Genomic DNA, 23,066 nt, shown 5'->3' with positions numbered 1-23,066 from the left:
TTCTTTCCCAATCCACAGAACAAGGGGGAGCGGATTCTGCATTCATTGGATGTACACAGACCGCTTGGGTTTTACTTAAACAGGACAAAATCTCTAAGAAAATCTGATCAACTACTGGTGGCTTTTGCTGCAGGGACAAGAGGGAAAGGCTATTTCAAAGCAGCCATTTCCAAATGGATAAGCCATTGTATTCATTTCTGCTATATGCACCATGGTAAAACTATCCCCCAGGGGATCAGATCTCATTCCACCAGGGTTGCATCTACTTCTACAGCCTTTCTCAGAGATGTTCCTACCAGAGACATTCTAAAGGCTGCTACCTGGAGCTCAGTTCATACGTTCAACAAACATTACCATTTACCTCTCTTCTCTAAATCCAGAGCTGTCTTTGCCACTGCTGTCTTACAGGGCCTTATAGCTGGTTCTAATGCTGTATAATTCCATCCTCCCAACCATAGCTTTGGGAATCTACCCAAATGTAATGACTGCAACAGTGAAACACGAAGAACATAGTACAGTTGTGTACACTTACCATAAATGTAGATGTTCGAGTGTATTCACTGTTGCAGTCCTGGTTACCCTCCCTCCAACCCCCTGTTTTTTCTCTTTCTATACTTATACTTTACTATGCTTAAAAGCCTTTTTGGTGTATTTGCTTTAGTTTGGAGATGTATATTTTTGTGTTTTTAATTACTTCAAGTATTTGGCTCCCCATTTGGGGGGCACCTGACATCTGGGGCAATTAAAACTGATGTAATGGTGTCGGCTGCATGTTTTATACCCCTGACGACCTGAAGTCATGGAAGAAGGGACAGCAACCAACGCAGGACCCAAGACTTTTTTAATCAGGACGACTGAGGGCAACCTGCCAGCAGATTACCCAAATGTAATGACTGCAACAAGTGAATACACTCGAACATCTGCATTTATGGTAAGTGTACACAACTGTACTTTTTAGAATATTTATTTTTTTATACTTTTAATTTAATTTTTTTTTGATTCTGCACATACGTTTGTAATTACTGTATTTGTGTACTACAAGCACATTGTCTCTGTCGAGGCTCCTTGAAGAGTGTGCATGTCTGTGCCTTTGTGTGTGATTCTTGTGCCAGCTAACAAGTACCTGTGCAGAAGTGAGACCAGACAACAGTTTAAAAAAAATGCTAGACTGGGAGTTAGTACAAAGCATTAAGACTCTAAGCCATTAATGAGCTGCCACTTGTGGTACAGGGTTTCATTCCCTCAGTGTTCATTTGCCTGCTGTTTGACCTTGAGCATGTCACTTAATAGGCAATGTTTTAGGGCAGATGGAAGTTTGGGCTATAGGTTCCTTAATGGTCCTCTAGATGGCATGCCTAGTGACTACCAATGAACCAACAAAGCTTTGTTGGTGAATAAGCCCATTTATTATGATTTACTGCTATAATTACCTTTCGCTTTCTTTGAAGATCTACTGTTTTAGTGAGCATCTCACATGAACTTAATTTTGCATATGCTTTAGTATTTTGTAAGGGCTAACAGGCACGTGGATGGTTCTTAATGTCTCCCCTCAACATTGTGTGGTTAAAAAAATGTAAAAACCATAATAGAAAAATAGTAATTAAAATTTGTTTTGAATATATTACTTCTAGTGTCATGGGTTATTTTAATGTTTTGGAAGTGACCATAGTGTTGTTGTTAATAATAATAATAATAATAATAATTATCATTATTATTATTATTATTATTATTATTGTTAGTATTTATCCAAGTCTACAGAGGCAGAGTTTTCTAAACGAGTTAAAATATGCATGTAGTATAGTGGCAGTGAAACTAGAGTGGTGAAGCATGTGAAGATGGCCTGCAGTTCATTTGTAGGGCACTACGAATATATTTTTTAAATAAACTTGTACAGTGTTCCATTCTGTCATGTGTTATAAATGCCATTCATGGTCTTATGCCATACATTTCCTTATTCTTTGACAGATGCTGACAATCACCTTGGATGAAAGTGATTGCTTTGCTGCCTGGGTTTCAGCAAAGGATGCAGGATTTAGCAGTCCAGATGGGTCAGATCCAAAGTGTAAGTTGCAGTACTCTGTTGAGGTCTTAAAGCAACTATTTTTTTGAGATTGACTTGTCCATTTGCTGTCTATATTATTGGTCCTTGTATATGATATTCTCACTGAATGTCCTAGTTTTTTATTTTCTCCTTCTGTCTCATTTTCCAGTACTTTAATTTGATAGTTACAGATAATCTGGAACATGCACTCACTCTGGATGTAAAGCCACGACCATTGCTGGACACGGAGGTACACACATAATGTATATATCTTTGGGCAGTTTGGGGAATGTGTTTAGGATGTGGGAGAAACACTTGTATTGATTACTTGATTTGTTTGTTTTTTGAGGCAGTTTTGCTAAACATGCTCATAGTTTTTGAACGACCTTCTACAATGTGGCACTTGAATGAACTTTCTCATAGCAGAGTGTGCTGAGGAACCTCTCTACAACTTGGATGCTCTATTTCCTGTTGAGGAATGGCTGTATGGGAAGTAAAAGAAACCTACCTTATTAGCTAGCTATTCCTTGCCTCCACAATGTGAATTTCATCCCTGGAGCAAAGCTATTAAATTAGCATTTTATGTTGATTTGACTCTACAAACCATTCACTCATTTTTTGAATCTTTTTTAATATTTACGCTGTCTGAACTGCTTTTCGTATTGTTCCTATAGACCCTGTATCTATGAGATTGAAAAATGGTGTGTTGATTATGATTCAGATGATCTGGTTCTGATTAGCAGCCCTGTTGCAGAAGACTGATCTGGACAGGAAGAGGAATGATGCATTAATGAATTAAAAAAAAAATCACAAATCAAGATAGAACTGACCAGGCATAAATACTTAACTCCTGGCAGCTTGGCAGATCCTTTACGGGAATGTAGTAATCATAGCAAATCTCACATTTTCAAAACATGTTTAATTAACATAAAACCAGTAAGAAGCAGTAATGAATATTTCCAGATACCTGATGATTGGTTCAGTCACAGCTCATTGCATACAATTGCAAACTTTCCCCCTCTGTTTGGTGGCATGGAGTTAGTATATAAAATATGCAAGAATACTGAATGTACAAAGGGTAGGCCAGTAGTCTCTGGAAGGGGCTTATTAACAGACTGCTATTTGGAAATACTTGAATTTTATCTGAAACCACTATTGAGTAATGTAACTCCCAGACTTGGAGATTCCACTAAGCTTTTAGTGTTGATGGAAGATTTATGGGCGGAACAAAGTAGATATTGTACACTAGATGTAGAAAGTTTGTATACATGTATGCCACATGAAGTTGGAGTAGAGGCAATAGATTTTTGACTTTGAGTGATTTTAAGGGGTTCTTGATACACACTTGTTTGACAGCTTTCAATATTTGTGTTTTATTTTGAAAACAAATGCTACCTATTAAGGATACTGCTGTAGGTGTAACATTGGCATCCATTTATATTTTTTTAATGCTATAATATTTATGATGATGCTTAAAAAGGAATTTTCCCAGGATAGTAATGTGGCAGTATTTTCTTGATGAATGCTGCCTTTTATGGAAGAGGGATTTGAATGAACTCTGGACTTTTATTAAATATTGAACAACAATAATTTGGGAATTTCTTTCTTAGCTGCCTGTAGCTTATTCACTATAGAATTTCTCAATGTTAATACAATGAGACTACTTGATAGTACTATTAAAACTACTTTATATCAGAAGCTGTTTGCAAAGAATACACTTTTGTCTACTAAGAACTGCCTTCCTAGTTTAATGAAAAACTCCCAGATTCTCAGGGTGCATAGAATTTGTAGTGATGAAAATGATCTTAAAAAACATTTTCAGGTATTAACCAAGATATTTTTGTACAGGGTATATAGTAAAGTACTCACTCTGACTAGAACACAAGCTGAAAATACCCACAGAGGAGATGTTCTACAATATAGACAGATGAATACTGAAAAGCTTGGGATTTAAAGTACAGTTTGACATATAGAACCATTACCCTCTTCATTAAGTGTATTGTACATGATAGATGGCACATATTGACATCAGACAAACTTCTTCCTAGAATAATGATTAACAGTTGTAAATTTGCCTGGAGAGGGAAGATTGTATGCAATATATCATGAATGACAAAAGCAGTTCTACATTTATATAAATGAAAACAAACCATATTAATGTAATTTTAGTTGCAGACATTATACATCACAAACCTTGTTGACATAATTTACATCACTTATAATCTAGCCAGTCATTGTCAGTCAAACATTACATAGCTCATTCACATCCTGCCTTCTTTTAAAACTCGTTCCTCTTCTGCATGTATTGTTCCACAATTCCCATTTTTTTTCTATGTAATTTGCTCCTTCCCTTCTCTAAAGATCCCATTTCTAGTTGTTTTATTTCTGTTGCTATATTCACTATGTTTAGTTAAAGTTGGTTTAGACTTTGATTTCCATTTCCTAGTAATTGATTTTTTGGCAGCCACCATAATTAGACTCAGCAAAGCCTTACTACAGTAGATATAAAAAGTGTACACACCCCTGTTAAAATGCCAGGTTTTTGTGATATAAAAAAATGAGACCACAATAAATAATTTCAAAACTTTTCCACCTTTAATGTGATCTATAACCTGTGCAATTCAGTTGAAAAACAAACAAACCAGTTAGGGGGCAAAATATAAAAAATAAAAAACGTACAATAAGCTGGTTGCATCATTGTGCACATCCTTACTTTGTTGAAGCACCTTTTATTTTAATTACAGCATTCAGCCTTCTTGGGTAGGAGTCTACAGCATGGCACATCGTGACTTGGCAATACCTGCCATAAATATATCTCTTCATCGTTTCTTTGTGAATTGTTTATCCAATCTCTCTTCCCAATCTTTTCTAACCTCCTATCATTGATTCTTATAGTTGTCATACAATAGTTTGCATGCTGTACTAATTACTACCTTTTTAACAGCAACTTCTGATGTCCTTCTATGCCCATGTTGCAGTATTCTGCATATGGGTTTACTCCTCTTGTTTTGCGTATGTACAGCCAGTATCCAAAAGTTTTAAGTTCCTCTGGAGTGCATGTGATGTCTGACGTGGCTGAGACAATGTGGGCCATAAAAGCGACATCAGCATGCACCAGCCCTCTGAACTTTTCAGCCGCCAGTCATACGCCTGGTGTTACTGCTCCCACTGATGTCGGATTCAACTAAAAGCAAATAAGTACCCCGTTGGGGGACCTTTTCAGTCCTCCTTTAAACTAATATTGCTTGTTAATGGCATCCAGAAAGGAGAAGTGTCAGTGCGGCCGCCAAATCCCTCACAAGGACACCCATGATAAGTGTCTCTTTCGTTTGGGTTGGTCGCACGACCACAAGACCTGTCCTATCTGCCAGGTGTTTGTACCTAAAACCCTGTGCAGCCGCTTGCATGCGTTAAACCTTTCTCTAGAAAACCGACACCTTAAGCAGATCACTTTAGGGATGGAGCCTCCTCAAATGTTCCTGCGGAACCGCCAAAAAAGAAGGCCAAGACCCTATGGCCTTCATCAACCACTGAGCCTCTACCATCTGGTCTTCAGCCTGTGGGCAACCCTGACCTGGTAGAAGGATCCTGATCCACCGTATTGGATAGAGAGGGTACCTACAAGGATGCCAGACAATCTCTCAGTGAGAGTACGTCCACTGAGGCTATACTGCCATCGGTTTCCGATGCCAGGGGGAATAAGCATTTTCCAAAGGGCCACCTGATCCCACTGACCCTTTAAAGACTTTAGACCCCAGGCCTCAACAGACGCCAGCTAGGCCCCTTAAAATATAAGAAAAGACTAAGCATACCTCTCCATAAGAAAAGACTAAGCATACCTCTCCTCCTACAGAAAGCATGCCGGATTGGCAGGCCTTTAGTCAAATCCTTTTTAGTGCTTTCATGGCCTTGCGGCCTACCTCCACTGTGTGCTCCCACATTCCCTCCACTCCTGAGCCCTAGGCCTCAGACATCTGACCACACTAGGGAAAGGGAGGATTCCTCAGAGGAATCACTTTCTTATAGCTCATAGAGTCCATCTTCTTTGGGCTATAGCTCCACAAAAGAAGATTCTGTGGACCATGACTCCCCAGCTAAAGACTTAACATTCTCCAGGATGAAAGAATACTTCAAATGGATATCCTCAGAAATGAATGAAGTCCAAAAAAGATACTACGAACTTATCCAGAAGGAAACCCCTAGCCCATCTGCTGTTCCACCTATCCTCCCTGCCTTTTTAGATGCTTTTGCCTCAGCATCTCTTAACCCAGACTCCCAACCCCCTGCACCACGCAGACCAGACAGATTTTACAAGGTGCCTTACACCGCTAAGTACATGCTTAAGTGTCCACCTGCTGATCCAGCCACTATTTCTATATCTATGGACAAGGCCTCCAAGCTCCTGCCCACTGCCACTATCCTCCCTGCTGACAAAGACAGCAAGACGATGGAACGTTTGGGTAAAAAGATCTATACCTCTGCTACTTTGTCTTTCAGAGCTACAGACTGTCAAACTCATATGGCTAAGTGTGCCTTATCCCTTCTGGAATCTGCCTCCAGACACCTGACATATCCCAGACTGCCCTGCCAAAGCATCACTGTCCTCCCTCTTGGCTGTCTCCTCCCAGGTCACCAGACATTCTGTAAAGTGTGGTTATGATGCTGCTAAATCCTCATCCAGGTCAGCAGCATCAGCTGCCGCCTTACTAGATACTTCTGGCTGCGCCTACAACCACTGCCTGATGACGTCAGGGCTAAGCTTATGGATGCTCCCCTGGACAATGCTGCATTATTTGGCTCCAGGGCAGCTGACCTCTTCAAGTCTCTTCAGCAAAAAGAAAAAGAAATACAGGACCTGAAACATTTGTTGGTTTCTCCCATACCCAATTTCCAAAAAAAAAAACTATCCTGCTAAAACCCAGGCCTAGAAAGCCTACAAGAAAACAAACTCCTGCAGCTAGAGCACCTTCCTCTCTAGCCAAAGACCACCCTTTCCAGGTAGAGCAGGTAGCACCTGACTACTTGCCACCGCCACCCCTTCCTTCAGTAGCTCTGTCAGCTCGACTCTCTCACTGCCTTCCTGTAGGGACCTAGATCAGTTCAGAGAAGTGGGTCCTGTCCATACTACAAAATAGTTACTTCATGTCTTGAATTTCACCTCCAAAAAGGAGAGGCATCCCACAACCACCTTCTCAACAGTTGCATCTCTTGCAACCAGTCCTCCAGACCCTCACAGCCCAGGGCACCATCAAAACAGTTTCCCCAGCTGCAAAGGGAAGAGGATTTTATTCCAGGGTCTTCCTGGTGTCCAGGATAGATAGACCCTAGAGACCTATATTAGACCTCTCCCACCTCAATCCTTTCCTAAAGGTCCCTACCTTCAGAATGCTGACCCTCCCAGCCCTGTTTCCCCTCCTGATTCCCCAGGGATTCATGGCAACATTAGATATGAAGGATGCCTACCTCCACATCCCAATAAAACCCACCCACAGGAAATGCCTGAGGTTCTTGGCGGGTTCTTCACACTTACAATTCTCTGTCTTGCCTTTTTGACTCCCCAGAGTCTTTACAAAATGCTTTGCCCCAGTAACTGCTTTTTGCAGAATGAAGGGAATACAAATATTCCCTTACCTGGACGATATATTGATCTAAGCTACCAGCCAGGAGACCATACAGATACACATCCACATGGTAGTGACCCTTCTACAGGCTAGGGATTTCTGCTAAATTTCCCAAAATCCCAGTTGCAGGCAACCCAAGACATTGTCTTTCTCAGGTGCAGTATACATTCAGACCTCATGGTAGCATACCTGCCACCCCACCCCCCAATGTGAGCTCCTTGACAGAATATCTTCTTCTGGTCTCTCACTCCACAGAGTTAACAGCAAGATTCTTGGGATATATGGCAGTCACCATCCCCATGCTACCACTAGCAAGACTGCATTTGAGAAAGTTACAGTGCATCTACGGTCAGTCTGGACCCAGCACCCTCTGGAGCACAGGGTGCCTCTTCTCCCTTGCCTGAAAAAGGAAATACAGTGGTGGTTGGAACAGGTGAACCACAATCCATGTCTCCCTCTCCAACCACCTCATCCCACACAGGTCATGCTCACAGATGCTGCAGGCGTGAGTTGGGGAGCAACTGTGGGCAGTCAAAAGGTGCAGGGCCTGTGGCCAAAACCTCATAAACTGGGACACATCAGTGTTCGCTAGATGAGGGGAGTTCTTCTAGCCCTCCAGGCCTTTCAGCCTTTCTTCCAGCAGGGGGCCCTGAAGATATATACAGACAACACCACTGTGCTGTGGTATCTCAACAAACAGGGAGGGACCAGGTCTTACCTGCTGACTAGTCCTTCTGATGTGGGAATCTCACAGGGAGTCACCCTACAGGTGGTTTACATTCCCTCTCTCCACAATGCCCAGGCAGATTACTTGAGCAGAAGTATCACAAACAACCAAGAATGGATGCTTTACAGAGATGTCTTCTTGCATCTGGCCCACAGGTCGGGTACACCTCAGATAGACCTGTTTGCCTCCTCCATCAACAGGCAACTTCTTGGATGTTCTTCGTGTTTCACTGTTGCAGTCATTACATTTGAGAAATCTGCTGGCAGGTTGCCCTCAGTCGGCCTGAATAACAAAGTCTTGGGTCCTGCGTCGATTGCTGTCTCCTCTTCCATGACGTCAGGTCGTCAGGGGGTATAAAACATGCAGCCGACGCCATTTTATTCAGTCTTTCTTGCCGCGCAGTGCCAGAAGCAAAAGCAGGTCGCAAGTGCCGGTCGGCCGACTCCTGAAATTTTCGCATTCGAGTTTCAGAACTGAAGTCTTCAACTAAAGCTAAGTACCTTGTTGGGGAAACTTTTTCTTGCTCCTTACCGATGTCAGTAAAAGTTAATTGCATTACTTGTGGAAAGCAAATACCTCATAAGGATTTTCATTTGTACTGTATTCCGTGCCTTCGTTGAAGGTTGGGCGTTGAGCTGGCACCTCGGCACCCGTAACACATCTACTGCCAAATCATTAGCAGACCGGAGTTCCGCTGTGGCAACCCCTAACCGGGAAGAGCCGAAAGAAGAACAACTGTATTCCTTGCCTAGGCCCAGATCATAACGTGCCTTGCTGTCGGTTTTGTGCTAGATTTAACCAACGCACTATTAAGCGTTGGTATACTTTTGCTTCTAAATATTTTGGATCCAGATTTAATTACCCTGAAATGTCGTCTGTTAGCAATCTGACTACCGGAGTTCACAAAAAACGCAAAGAAAAAGAGAGACCGTCGAGGTCCAAAACCAATGACAAGTTCTCCTAAGCCAGTCGCCGGTACTCAGTGAGACTCTTTTGCAGCCCCTGATACCCGCTACTTTTGAGTCACAGGCCTCTACCGAGACCCATGCGGAGTCCGGTAAGCCGGAAGATTCTCAGAGTATTGAACCCGCGGATGTCTCTCCCTTGGATGGGTCCGGAGCCGCTGAGCAGGCACCGGCTTCTGAGGGTGTTTTCAGGCCTCAACATTTTTATATAAAACACCAGCTTTAAAAACAAGATAAAAAACATCTATGTCTAAAAAAATGACGCATGAGCCATGTGCTCAGGGCCCTCTGCTTAAAAAACAGATGATCAAAATGGCTGAGGACTTAATTACCTTGATCAGGGGCTCCCAACCCCCCCCCCCCTGCTAAGAGGCCCAGGCAAGGCACTGATTATGAATCTTCAGATCATGTTTCCATTTCTTCTGACTCCTCTTCTGATCAGGAATTTTCTATTCCACCCTGTGAGGATTCTGATGCAGAAGAATCCATGCCATCTGCATCTCCTCCTGAGGATTATTCTTTTGGAGAAACCTTGCATACCTTAAGGGAACATTTTCACTGGGAGAGTCAGGATTTCTCTGAATCAAAAAAAGAGGCTTAGGGATTTCCTTCTTCTTCGTCAGAATAGGCCTTTGGCAATACTTCCTGTTTTAGACATTGTTGATGATGTGTTTTCAGAATCCAGCATGGCTCCTGATTCCCTACCTCCGGCTCCTAGTAAGCCAGATGGATATTACAGGGTTCCTGACTCCCACAAATTTTTATTCAAAAATCCTGCTGCTGATCCTGAGACTATCTCACAGGGTCCCAAAGGTGTAAAGGCCTCTACAGCCAAAACTCCTACCCCCCTCTGATGGAGATTCCAGGGCTCTGGATAGATGGGGAAGGAAGGTGTATACATCTGCAACCTTGGCAATTAGGGCCTTAAACTGCCAGTTTCATATGCTTAAATATCAACAGCATGTTATGGGCTTATTGAAACAGAAAATTATGTTGATTTCTGATTGTGTGGAAAATAAAGAATTACACAAATTATTGCATTCAGCAGAACAGGTTGGAAAGCATACTTTGCAATGTGGTTTTGATTCCTTGGAGGCCTCTTGTAGGGCCGCAGTTACTGGATTTGTAATTAGAAGGCATGCCTGGCTCAAGGAGCAAAGTCTGCCTGATCATGTTAACGCTAAATTGTTGGCTGCCCCCTTGCAGCATGATACTCTGTTTGGTAATGAGGCAGAAGAGGTTTTAAAGAAAATGGAAGACAAAGCTAAATCTATGCAAACTGTAAAATATTTCTTACAAGTGCAGCCATCCAGGTTCAGTAGACACTGGCCTACTAAAAATTGGTCCTTTGCTTTGTCCAACAGAGCCTCTCAAGGCAAATCCAGGCGATCAAAAGGCTCTAGATACCAATCACAGGGTTCTTACAGGTCGAAGCAATGGGGTGTCTCCACCTCCAAATCTGGAGGAAACAAAGCACAACCCTACAGTAAGCAGTCTCAATGACTTCTCTCTAACTTCACCAAACACTTATTTTTTGGCAGCCCCCTTGGGGGGAAAATTAGCACTTCATGCTCAAAATTGGCAGTTAATTACCCAGGACAAGTGTGTATTAAACAATAGTATCCCAGGAGTACAGAGTTAATTTCCATACTTTGCCAATTCCAAACGGTTGGCCAGATCTGCCACAGAATCAATGGGCAGAGGCTCAGAAACAAGTTGTATCCCTCATGGATATGGGGGTTATTCAGCCAGTACCAGAAAAGGAAAAAGGACAAGGTTTTTATTCAAGACTTTTCCTGGTACCCAATAAAGACCATGCCCGGTGTCCAATACCGGACTTATCGATTTTGAACACATTCCTGGACATTCCAAAATTCAAAATGCTGACCTTACAACAGCTACTGCCTATGCTGGGCAGAAATGCTTGGCCAGTGACTCTAGACTTAAGAGGCATACCTGCATATCCCAATAAGGGAATCATACAGAAGATACCTCCGCTTCAAAGCAGGTTTTTTGCATTACCAATTCTCTGTACTGCCCTTTGGCTTATCTACTGCGCCCAGGGTCTTTACAATGTGCCTGGCACCAGTAATTGCATTCTGCAGACAAAGAATCATACAAATTTATCCTTATCTGGATGACTGTCTCATTCAAGCAGAGGACAAGGACATTCTTCTTCAACATCTGGCGTTTGTAAAAAGGCTTCTAACATGCTTAAGGTACACAATAAACGAAAAGAAATCACAGCTGGTACCCTCTCAAATAATTACATTCCTGGGTGCAAGCTTGAATACAACTGCCCAGATGGCTTATACCTTACGCCAGACAAACAAAGGCAACTGACAACATACTTCAAAGAAATGTCAACAAAAACCCAGTTATCTGCAAGACAAATTCTGCAGGCTTTGAGGTTCGTGGCATCCTGCATTCTACTAATTCCATATGCGAGACTGCATATGAGGAAACTTCTGTGGTACCTAAAAAGTTTATGGAGTCAACATTGTCACAGTCTATAAACAATGAATGTTAAGTTGTCAATCTTGCCTTCATTCTTGCTTGATGGGTTCGGAGCCGATCCTTGGCTCCGACTCAGCACTTGCTAAGCTCAAGAGTCACTTTTACCAGCTCGAGGCAGCCCCATATCCCATGATGCAAGGCGGTAAGTACCCAGATCTCGTTTGCCGCTTTGCTGATGAGGTCCTCCTTTTGCCAGCTCCTGGTAAGTGATTTAAATATTACTGTTTTTGCCCCTTTTTCTTCTTAAAACTTTATTTTTAACGTTTTTAGTTAGATTAAGTCCCTTTCTGACTAGAAAATCCCTCACTCCTTTATATTTTTAGTCAGGCCTTCTCCCCTCCCATCCCCCCCCCTTGTTAGGGTGTGTGTGTGTGTGTGTGAGAAGTTAGTTATCTAATTATTTTGGGATAACTGTTTCTTGGGACTGTGTTGTGTGTGTGTTTTGCAACAATGTCCAAGGAAAGGGTCTCAGGCTTTAAGAAGTGCGACTCGTGCTGTCAGAAGATGTCTCTGACAGACGGTCACACTTCTTGCTTATACTGCCTGGGACCTCTCCACCTGCAGGACTCCTGTGCAATTTGTCATTCCTTTAGCCAGAGAATCCTGCAGGAGAGGAGAAACAAATTGATTTTGAGGGGCCTACTTAAACCGGAGGGCTCTCCGGCTAAGTCGGCCCCGAGTAAGACTTCCAAGTCTTCCAAGGCCCAGGCTTCTGTCTAAGCCTGCGGCCTCGGCTCCGACTCTTTCAAAGTCGTGATCGGCTCCGGCTGGAGCCGATCCTGGTTTGCACAAACCCTCGGTGCCGATACTGGCTCGGTCACATCGGTGTCGGCTCCGATCGGTTCCGACCACCATGTGGCTCAGGCTTCGGTGTCGGCACCGACCGGCTCCGACACCCTTACATTTATGTCTGTATCGGCTCCGGCCGGAGCCGATGCATCGAGACCTTCTGTCGGTGCCGAAAAGTTGTCTTCCAGGCTTTCTGACCATGATTTAGAGAGGGTGGTCAGTAGATTATTAAAATCACAGGCACTGGCCCAGATGCTACATAGTCCGTCTCAACAGACGACTATTAGTCCACACCCCATTGCAGTTCCTCCTTCGACTCTACCCCAGAGTTTGGAGCTGGAGTCTTCGGGAATAGTTTCTGCTATGGCTGAGGGACAGATACCCCCCCCCTTCTGCTCCCTCAGCCTCTACTCTTAACTCCTCTTCGAGACCTTCCTTAGAGGGATTCGGTGGTCGGGCTTCCCTGGTCTCCTCCGAGGGGGTGAGTGGCATCGGACCCTTGTCCGACCCCACTCTTCCCCTTGGAGCCTCGGCCTGGTGAGCTCGGCTCCGACATCTGCTTGAGCCTTCCCTTCGGTGGGCCCTGGAGTTCCTGGTTCTTGAACGGGTTCTCTCGGACCTGCCTGGGAGGGGAGCCTTCGAGGTGATGAAGAGTGTGCTGGCCACTGGACTCAGCCAGCAGTCTGTTCCCTTAGCTCCTCCCTCTACGGTGCCTGTCGATATCTCTGCCATCTCTCTTGCTCCCGGACCCAGAGATCCTCCGCCTCAGGTCTCCCCACTGGGAAGAACCCCCTCTTCCGAGGATTCTCCTGATCAGTCAGGGGATCCTCCGCGCAAGAGGACCTGTAAGAGGAAACACGTAGACTCCCCTGAGTCTATCACTTCAGATACCGACTTAGATGAGTCGGAGGGATCCCCTCTGAGGATGTCTCCTTTTCAGACATCCTAGAACTCCTTAAACAGAGGGGAAACTGGCCCTCCAATAATCCCTCTGAGGATGAGTTGGTATACCTGGAGGCATTTGGATCTCGGCCCTCCACCTCCTGGGTGTCTCCACCTTTCGACCCCCTTATGCAGGTTATTGCTCGAAAGGCTTGGGCTGCTCCTGACTCTGTAGAGCCAGTTCCTAGGAGGCCGTCTAAATTTATTACTGCCCCTTCGGACAAGCAATTCCTTACGAAAGGTGTCCCTGCTGATGCCATGGTGGTGGCGGCTGCCACTAAGAAGGAACTTGCAGATCCTTCCGTACCTGTTCATCCTCCTAATAAGGACTCTAGGACCATGGATAGGTATGGTAAGCGGATGTTCTCTTCAGCGACCTTTGCTATGCGCTCGCTGAACTACTTATGTCACTTCAACAGACTCCAAAGGGATATCCTTAAGGAGCTAGGTGAAGTAGTGCAGGATCCCACAGCTGCTGGGGCTCAAAAAAAAATTGCTTCGCAGCTAGGAACCCTTAATTCTATTGCTAACTCCTCCATGCGACTGATATCATATGCAGCAGATGGAGCGAGTAGGGCCGCAGGTACAGGTGTGGCTCTTAGACGCCAAGCCTGGATGCGGCTCTGTAATTTTGCAGATCCCTTTAAGGCGTCCTTCACAAACTCTCCCTTTGATGGGTCAGCTTTGTTTGGCCCTCAAGTGAAGGAAACATTGACCAGGTGTGAGCAGGACGGCAAGACTCTTTCTGCCGTAGGGGTCCATTTTTCCACCTCTTCTAGACCTTACCCTAAAGGACAGAAGGGTGGCAAAATGTGGTTCCGCAAATCCCAAGGAGTCACGCCGGATTCACGTGGTCAGTTTACCCCTAGAGGCAGAGGGGGGTAACAATAACAGACGCCGCTCTAGAGGCCGAGGGGGTCCACAAAACCAGGGAAGCAGAGAGCCTCTCTCTGACAAGCCCTTTCAGCATCCCTGAGATGTTGCCCGACTGTCCATCCTTGGAGGCAGTCGGGAAGATATCGCTGTACCCAGAAGCCTGGCTTTCCTAACTCAAGACAGATGGGTACAGTCGATCATATCAGAGGGTTACAAAATTCCTTTCGAGGAAACTCCTTCTCTCACTCAAATTCCCTTCCAGATGTACCACCGGTCTAAGGGAAATTGCAGAGTTAGAAGTTTTAAAACTTCTACAAAAAGAGCCATTCAGCCAGTTACAACAGACCATTCAGAGCCGGAATCTACTCAAGGTTCTTTTGGTCCCCAAAAGACGGGAGACTGGAGACCAATATTGGATCTCAGCAGACTCAACAAGTCTGTGAGAAAGACAAGATTCGAATGGTCACACTTCAGTCAATTCTGCCCTTCTTACAGAAGGACAACTGGATGTGCTCAATAGATCTTCAGGATGCGTACTATCACATAAAATTCACAGACGCTCCAGAAGGTTTCTCCGCTTCGGCTGGGGTCCAGTCATTTCAATTCAGAGCCCTGCCCTTTGGTCTCACTACAGCCCCCAGAGTGTTCACCAAATGTATGGCAGTGGTCACGGCTCACCTGAGACGTCAGGGATTCCAGGTGTTTCCGTATCTCGACGACTGGCTCCTTTCAGCCACCACCAGGCATCAGCTTCTTCAAGCCAGGGATTACACAATAAATCTTTGCACTCAATTGGGCATCTCGATCAACTACGGAAAATCCTCCTTATTGCCCTGCCAGTCTATTACTTTCATAGGCGCAAACTTAAACACTGTTCGGATGTCAGCTACCCTCACAGACCAGAGAATTTCAGATATACAAGGTCACGTGAGAATCATTCTAGCCAGCAAGAAAGTACAAGCCAGAATGGTTCTAAAAGTGTTGGGCCTCATGGCTGCGGCCATTACCCTTCTTCCCCTGGCTCGCTTCTATATGCGCCTTCTTCAGTGGATGTTGTTCACTCAGTGGTCTTACCAACAACTTCCGATGCGTCACCAAATACTGGTGACACAGATTTGCAAGAATCATCTTTCTTGGTGGATTACTTCTCCCCAGATTCACCAAGGCAGACCCTTTGTACCCCCAGCCCCAGTAGCCACTGTCACTACGGATGCCTCCCTGATCGGGTGGGGGGGGCATTATCAGGGCAGGATGGTTCATGGGACGTGGCAACCGTTCGAATACCACCTGCACATAAATGTCCTAGAGATGAGAGCAGTGCTTTTAACGTTGCAAGCCCTCAACGACTTTCTTCCCTTGGGGACAATTGCAGTCCACACAGACAAAATGTCTGTAGTATGGTATATCAACAAACAGGGCGGAACCAAGTCCTACCCCTTGTGTCGAGAAGCGCTCAGACTTTGGCAATGGGCAATCTCCTCTCATCGGTTTCTGGTAGCAACGCATATCCCTGGGAAAACCAACATTTTAGCGGACAGATTGAGCAGAGCTATTCTCATGCCTCACGAGTGGTCTCTCAAACAATCTATAGTGGAGGAGATTTTTCTAGAATGGGGTCGCCCATGTTGCGATCTTTTTGCTACTCCCCAAAACAGCAAATGCCCAGACTTCTTCTCTCTCTTCCCACTGCCAGGCCATCCCCCCAGAGACGCTCTGACCCAGGATTGGCCCCAGGGACTTCTTTATGCCTTTCCTCCATTTCCTCTGATCCCACAAGTAATCCAGAAAGCCACGGTTTTGAGAGCCAAAATGATTCTCATTGCTCCTTATTGGCCTCGACAAATTTGGTTTCCGTTCCTCCATCGTCACCTTTTGGTGCAGCCGTGGCATCTGGACCCTCTGCCAGATCTTCTGATTCACCAATCGGGTCAGCTGCACCGGTCTATCCCTTCTCTCAACCTCACAGCATGGTTGCTCCACTTCCTTCCTTAGCCAGGCTTCCTATGATCTCTAATCCTGTTAGAGACATCATAGTAGCTTCCTTAAAATCCTCTACTAGGAGGATTTATACTAGCAAATGGAAACATTTTTCTTATTGGGCAAAAGCCAAAAATATTGATCCCTTCACTGCTCCAGTACAAGCAGTTTTGGATTTCTTAGCGGAAATCTTTCACGCGGGCTCCTCTTCTTCCACGGTCAAAGTTCAGTTGGCCGCTATCTCGAACTTTCATGTTGGGTTCGCAGATCACAACATTATGTCCCACAGGCTTTGTAGAGCCTTCTTGAAAGGAATTTTTCTCCTTAAACCTCCAATCAGGAGTCCTCCTCCTCAATGGGACCTAAATTTAGTGCTGACATCCTTGATTCTTCCTCCCTTCGAGCCAGCTGTTTCATGTTCCCTGAAATTTCTTTCATGGAAAACTTTATTCCTGGTTGCTATTACATCGGCTAGGAGGGTGTCTGAACTTCATGCTCTATCTGTTCGCCCCCCCCTATTTAGTCTTCCACAAAGACAGAGTATCATTGAGAACTAATCCGACCTTTTTGCCTAAGGTTGCCTCAAAGACTAATTTGAATCAGGCTATTGATCTTCCTGTATTTTTCCCAAACTATTCAAACAGATCGGAACAAAAATTACATTATCTTGATGTCCACCGCCAACTCAGATATTATTTGGACAGAACAAAACAATTCAGAAAATCCGATCAACTCTTTGTTTCTTATGCTGATAACAAGAAAGGCCTTCCTGTCTCAAAAGTGACCTTGTCTAGATGGCTTTCTTCTGTCATCTCTGAAATTTATCAGCTCAGGGGAAAACAGCTGTGCTCGAAACCTAAAGCGCATTCAACCAGAAGCTTAGCCACTTCCACAGCTTTTCAAGCTAGACTTCCATTAGACACTATTTGTGCAGCAGCCACTTGGGCCACTCCTCATACATTTGTTTCCCATTACAAATTGGATTTGGCCTCCAGGGACAGAGCCAGTTTTGGCTCTACAGTTCTCAAGAGTCTGTTTCAATGAGCCACCCAGGATAGAGGTGCTAGGGACGCGGTCCCATCAAGCAAGAATGAAGGCGAGATTGACAACTTAACATTGAGAAGTTATGTACCTACCATAACGTTCCATGTTAGTTGTCTTCTCTCGCCTTCTTTCTTGCGACCCTCCCTCCTTCCCCCAGGCCTGGACAGACCTTTCTCTCTAAAGGGAAGTATGCTTCTGAAGACCATACAGTGCTGGTCCTCCTACCATCCTTCAGGCTTTTTTCTCTCTTTCTTTCTTCCTTTTGGAAGTTATTTATGCTAGGTGTTATTGCCTATTGTCATCAAACGAGATCTGGGTACTTACCGCCTTGCATCATGGGATATGGGGCTGCCTCGAGCTGGTAAAAGTGACTCTCGAGCTTAGCAGTGCGAGTGGAGCCGAGGATCGGCTCCGAACCCATCAAGCAAGAAAGAAGGCGAGAGAAGACAACTAACATGGAACGTTATGGTAGGTACATAACTTCTCATTCCTCTCATTCCCTGCCTACAACAGGAATTTCATTGGTGGGCAGAGACATGTCACCAAAACAAGGGACTGTCATTCACTCTACCCCCTGCCACCCAAACCCTAACTACAGACGCATCAGACTATGCTAGGGGGGGCCCACCTGGCGGGGAGATGCATTCAGGGCAAAAGCATCTGCATATCAACCAGAAGGAGAATGCTAGCTGTTCAGAATGCTCTGACAGCCTTCAAGGACTTACTTCATCCAGGACAACTACTGATAAAGATGGACAACACCACGGTTATGTGGTACATAAACAAGCAGGGGGGATACACATTCCTACCCCCTTTGCAGACTAGACATGGAATTGTGGAACACAGTTTTGACTTGCCAAGTACATCTGCAAGCTCAATTCCTGCCAGGAAAACAAAATACTCTGGCAGACGACCTAAGCAGAAACCTTATGGACCCGCACGAGTGGAAACTGGATCCACAAATCTTCAGCATGTTGACACAGATATGGGGGAGACCAGACATAGATCTATTTGCCTCTCCCCAAAATTATCAACTGGACAGATTCTGCACAAGGACTTATCACAGACAAGCATGGAAAGTGGATGCCCTATTCTTCAGTTGGAAAAACCTATCGGTCTATGCATCCCCCCCCCCCCGCCTCTTCTCTCCAAGGTCTTATTAAAGGTCAGACAGAAAAAAAACAAAGATGATCCTAATTGCTCTGGACTGGCCTCGCCAGCACTGGTACCCAATTCTAAGGAATATGTCTCAACTCCCTCCTTGGTACTTACCTCAAATACCTCATCTACTGTCTCAGCAGAACAATCAAATTCTGCACACTCAGCTCCAAACTCTGAACCTTGCAGCATGGCTGAACATTTAATTATTCAAACACCACCTCTCAGTAAATCTGTGATGGATGTAATTTTGGAAGCCAGAAGGCCTAGTACCAGAAGATCTTATGCTGATAAATGGAAGAGATTCTGTGCTTGGAACCAAGCACAAAGAATGGAAACAGCAAGGCCCAATATCCCTCAGATTTTGCAATATTTGACTGAGATGCTTAACAAGGGCCTATTTTTATCTTCAATAAAAATCCATGCCTCTGCCATCTCGGCTCATTACAAAACAGAGCCTCCCCTCTTTTCTCACCCTCTGCTTAAACAGTATCTTAGAGGGGCCAAAAATTTAAGGCCTCCCAGAAGATCACCAACTCCTGCATGGGACCTCAATTTTGTGCTAGAAAAACTCACCCTGTCTCCTTTTGAACCAGCAGCTACTGCGGATTTAAAATTTTTATCTTGGAAGACAGCTTTCCTCTTGGCAATCACTTCAGCAAGAATGGTTTCAGAACTACAGGCTCTCATGACGGTGGAGCCTTTTATTACATTTTACCCGGACAGGGGGTCCCTCAGGACCAATCCTTCTTTTATGCCTAAGGTGGTATCCAGTGTGGCCCTTAACCAAACAATCCTCCTGCCAACATTTTACCCAAATCCGCAGAATAAGGGGGAGTGGATTCTGCATTCATTGGACGTACACAGACAACTAAGATTCTACTTAAACAGGACCAAATCTCTAAGAAAGGCAGAGCAACTACTGGTGTCATTTGCTGCAGGATCAGAGGGGAAGGCTATATCAAAGCAGACTATTTCTAAGTGGATAAGTCACTGCATTCGTTTCTGCTATGTGCACCATGGTAAACCTGTGCCCAAGGGGATCAGGTCACATTCCACCAGGGTTGCCTCTACCTCAGCAGCTTTTCTCAGAGAAGTTCCAACCAAAGACATTCTAGAAGCTGCTACTTGGAGCTCTGTTCATACCTTCACAAAGCATTATCATTTGCCTCTTTTCCAAATCCGGGGCAGGCTTCTCCACTGCAGTTCTGCAGGGCCTTATAGCCACTCCTTATTCTATTTAGCTCCATCTTCCCATCCATAGCTTTGGGATGCTACCCAAATGTAATGACTGCAACAGTGAAACATGAAGAACATAGTACAGTTGTGTACACTTACCATAATTGTAGATGTTCGAGTGTATTCACTGTTGCAGTCCGGGTTACCCACCTGCCATCCTCCTTTTCTATAACTTCTCTTTCCTTCACTATATTCTAAAGCATTTGTGGTGTATTTGCTTGTAGATGAAGGTAAAGTTTATATATTTTTTTTGCTCCCCCATTTGGGGGGCACCTTACCTCTGGGGCAAGAAAAACTGAATAAAATGGCGTTGGACCCCTGACGACTTGACGTCATGGAAGAGGAAACAGCAACCGACGCAGGACCCAAGACTTTGTTATTCTGGCCGACTGAGGGCAAACTGCCAGCAGATTACCCAAATGTAATGACCGCAACAGTGAATACACTCGAACATCTACATTTATGGTAAGTGTACACAACTGTACTTTTCTGCAATAGGAAACCAGAACCCCAGGCACTGGCAACAGATGCCTTCTCAATCTCTTGGAAGGGGAAATTTCTGTACCCCCCTCATTCAGAAAGTCCTCCTAAAAATACAGCAGGACACTCCAAAAAATTTGTTGGCGACTCCCTACTGGCTCAGACAGCACTGGGTTCCCCTTACTTCTGCAATTGTCCAAGGGCAATCACCACAAGTTATCCCCCAGATTGGACCTTCTCACACAACACAAGGGATCACTGATTCATCCACAGTGGCAACTTCTAAACTTCACACTGTGGCTGATAGGATTTTGATCCCTTTCCAATACCTATACAACGAGGACGTGCTCAGTGTCCTGCAGAAGGCCAGGAAACCAAATGCAAGAAAATCCTACCTTTCTAAGTGGAAAAGATTCACTTTTTAGTGTCACAAAAGACATCTGGACCCACTTGCTAATGAACCACCTTTAGTCCTGTCTTACCTTTGTAAGTTACTGGAGACTGGCTTGGTTAACTCTTCCATCAAAGCTCATCTATCTGCAATTTCAGCATGCCTTCCTCTGGACCCACCTTTCGTGTCTAGGCTCCCTTTTAAACTTTTCTTAAAGGGGTCCTCCACCTAAGACTGCCCAGGAAACTGTGCCCTCCTCCTTGGCATCTCAATTATGTAGTGGAAAAGCTTACGCTTCCCCCTTTTGAGCCAGCAGACAAAGTCTCATTAAAACATTGCACATGGAAAACTGTACTGCTAGTAGCCCTGACCTCAGCTAGAAGAGTATCAGAACTACAAGCCTTTTTGACTACTCCCCCCGTTCCTTCTTTTTCATAGGGATAGGGTTACCGTTAGAACTAACCCATCCTTCATGCCCAAGGTGGTAAATGACCTGTCACTTAACCAGACCATGCACTTACCTGCCTTAATCTCCAGCCCACAGGGGGACAGTGAGAGAGGGTACTGCACTCCCTTGACGTGCATAGATAGATCACATTTTACCTGCATAAAACAAAGACCATCAGGCAGATGGACCAACTCTTTGTATCCTTCCACCCTAGAGCACTGGGGAAGGCAGTGTCAAAGCAGACCATATCTACTTGGATCTCCAAGGCCATCACCTTCTGTTACCATTTCTGTGGGAAATCTGTGCAAGGGGCAGTTAAAGCACATTCCACCACAAACATGGCTTCCTCAGGAGCCGCCTTTAAAGGCCTGGATACCTCCTCTATCCTAGAGGCAGCTACTTGGTCTTCTGTTCACACCTTTACCAAACACTACAAACTTGATCACATTTCTAGATCCAGGGCAGGGTTTCCCAGGGCTATCCCTCACAGATTCCTGGAATCTGCCTCTAGACCTCCACCCCAATCACAGTGAGCTTTGGCACTCACCCATATGCAGAATACTGCAACATGGTAATAGAAGGACATAGAAACGCTGTGTAAAATCTTACCATAAACATAGATGTTTGTGTTTCACTGTTGGAGTCATCACATTTGGGTTATCCCTGCCAGGGTAGCCCTCGGCAGTCCCGAATACCAGAGGCTTATTATTTCTGCATCGGTTGCTGTTGCTTCAGGACTGATGTCAGGTCATCAGTAGTATAAAGTAAGGCAGCCGACGCCATTGCATCAGTCTTTCTTGCCATGGAGCCCAAAGCAGAAGCAGTTTGCATAAGTGCTGGTTGGCCGCTACCTGAGTTTCGTCTACTGAATTGAAGCTGAAGTCTTCTAAAGCTAAGTACCCCATTGGGGATCCTTTTTTCTTGCACTAACCAATGTCAGAAAAAGTTAAAAATTGTCTCGCCTGTGGAAAGCAAATACCACACTGAGACTTTCAGTCTTACTACGTCACTTGGTTAGGCCCAGACCACGACGTCCCCCACTGTCACTTCTGTGGTTTGTTCAACATCAGAACTATCTTTCGTTGGGCCCTTATTGTAGCTAGATATTTTCGCTTACAGTCCTCAAACTCTAATCTGGCTTCAGTAAGCCATCCGACAGCAGATCTTCCGAAAAAAATGTAAAGATAAAGACAGAGACAGACCGTACAGGTCCAAACCTACCAATGATGCTTCCGTTAAGCTAGTAGTCATTTCTCCGGTCCACAGTGAGGTGCTTTTGCAGCCCCTGAAGCCCGCTTCTGTGGATTTGCAGGCCACTACCAAGACCCTTTTGGAATCAGGTATGCCACAAAACTCTTCTTCAACTAAGGATCCTGCAGTCGTCTCTACCTTGGGTGGGTCCGGAGCCGCTGAGCAGGCACTGGCTTCCGAGAAAGTCCTTCAGACTACCGATTCTTGATACAAACCGACATCTTCTTTCGCGACCATCATTCTTTCGAAAACGACCGAGTTTCTTAGGCCCAGGGTATGAACCCACACCCAAGAAACTGATGACCCAGTTTCAGGCACCTGCTTCCTTGCCTCAGTTTCAGATGCTTAAAAAGTCCGGAAGCTCTTATCATGCTGATCAGGGGAAGCCAAACTACCCTTTCCAAAAGCGCTCTGCCCCTGTAATTTTGTCTGAACAAGAGTCAGATGACTCTGATGCATCTGAATATGAAGACATGCAGCCCCTCTCTACTTATGTGGATTCGGATGTAGAGGATTCCATCACTTCAGCCTCTCCCCCAGAGGATATTTCCTTTGGGGAAACTCTTCATACCTTAAGGGAGCATTTCCAGTGGGAGAGTC

At 44.9% G+C, this 23,066-nt stretch overlaps 1 protein-coding gene across 1 annotated transcript in view; it reads left to right on the top strand.

Moving 5' to 3' along the window:
• The window catches only part of WDR48 (WD repeat domain 48), a 1,921,140-nt gene that overhangs the window by 1,347,928 nt on the left and 550,146 nt on the right, over positions 1–23,066 (top strand). The window contains exon 13 of the mRNA XM_044066951.1: positions 1,966–2,062. Coding sequence (XP_043922886.1) covers positions 1,966–2,062 — 97 coding nt within the window. The remainder of the gene's footprint in view (positions 1–1,965; positions 2,063–23,066) is intronic.

The sequence above is a fragment of the Protopterus annectens genome, chromosome 3.part1, assembly GCF_019279795.1.
Source record: "Protopterus annectens isolate FY-2018-M chromosome 3.part1, PAN1.0, whole genome shotgun sequence".
Classification (NCBI taxonomy): Eukaryota; Metazoa; Chordata; order Ceratodontiformes; family Protopteridae; genus Protopterus; species Protopterus annectens.
The sequence above is the reverse complement of the archived record's forward strand: the minus strand, read 5'-3'. Positions and strand labels throughout refer to the sequence as shown.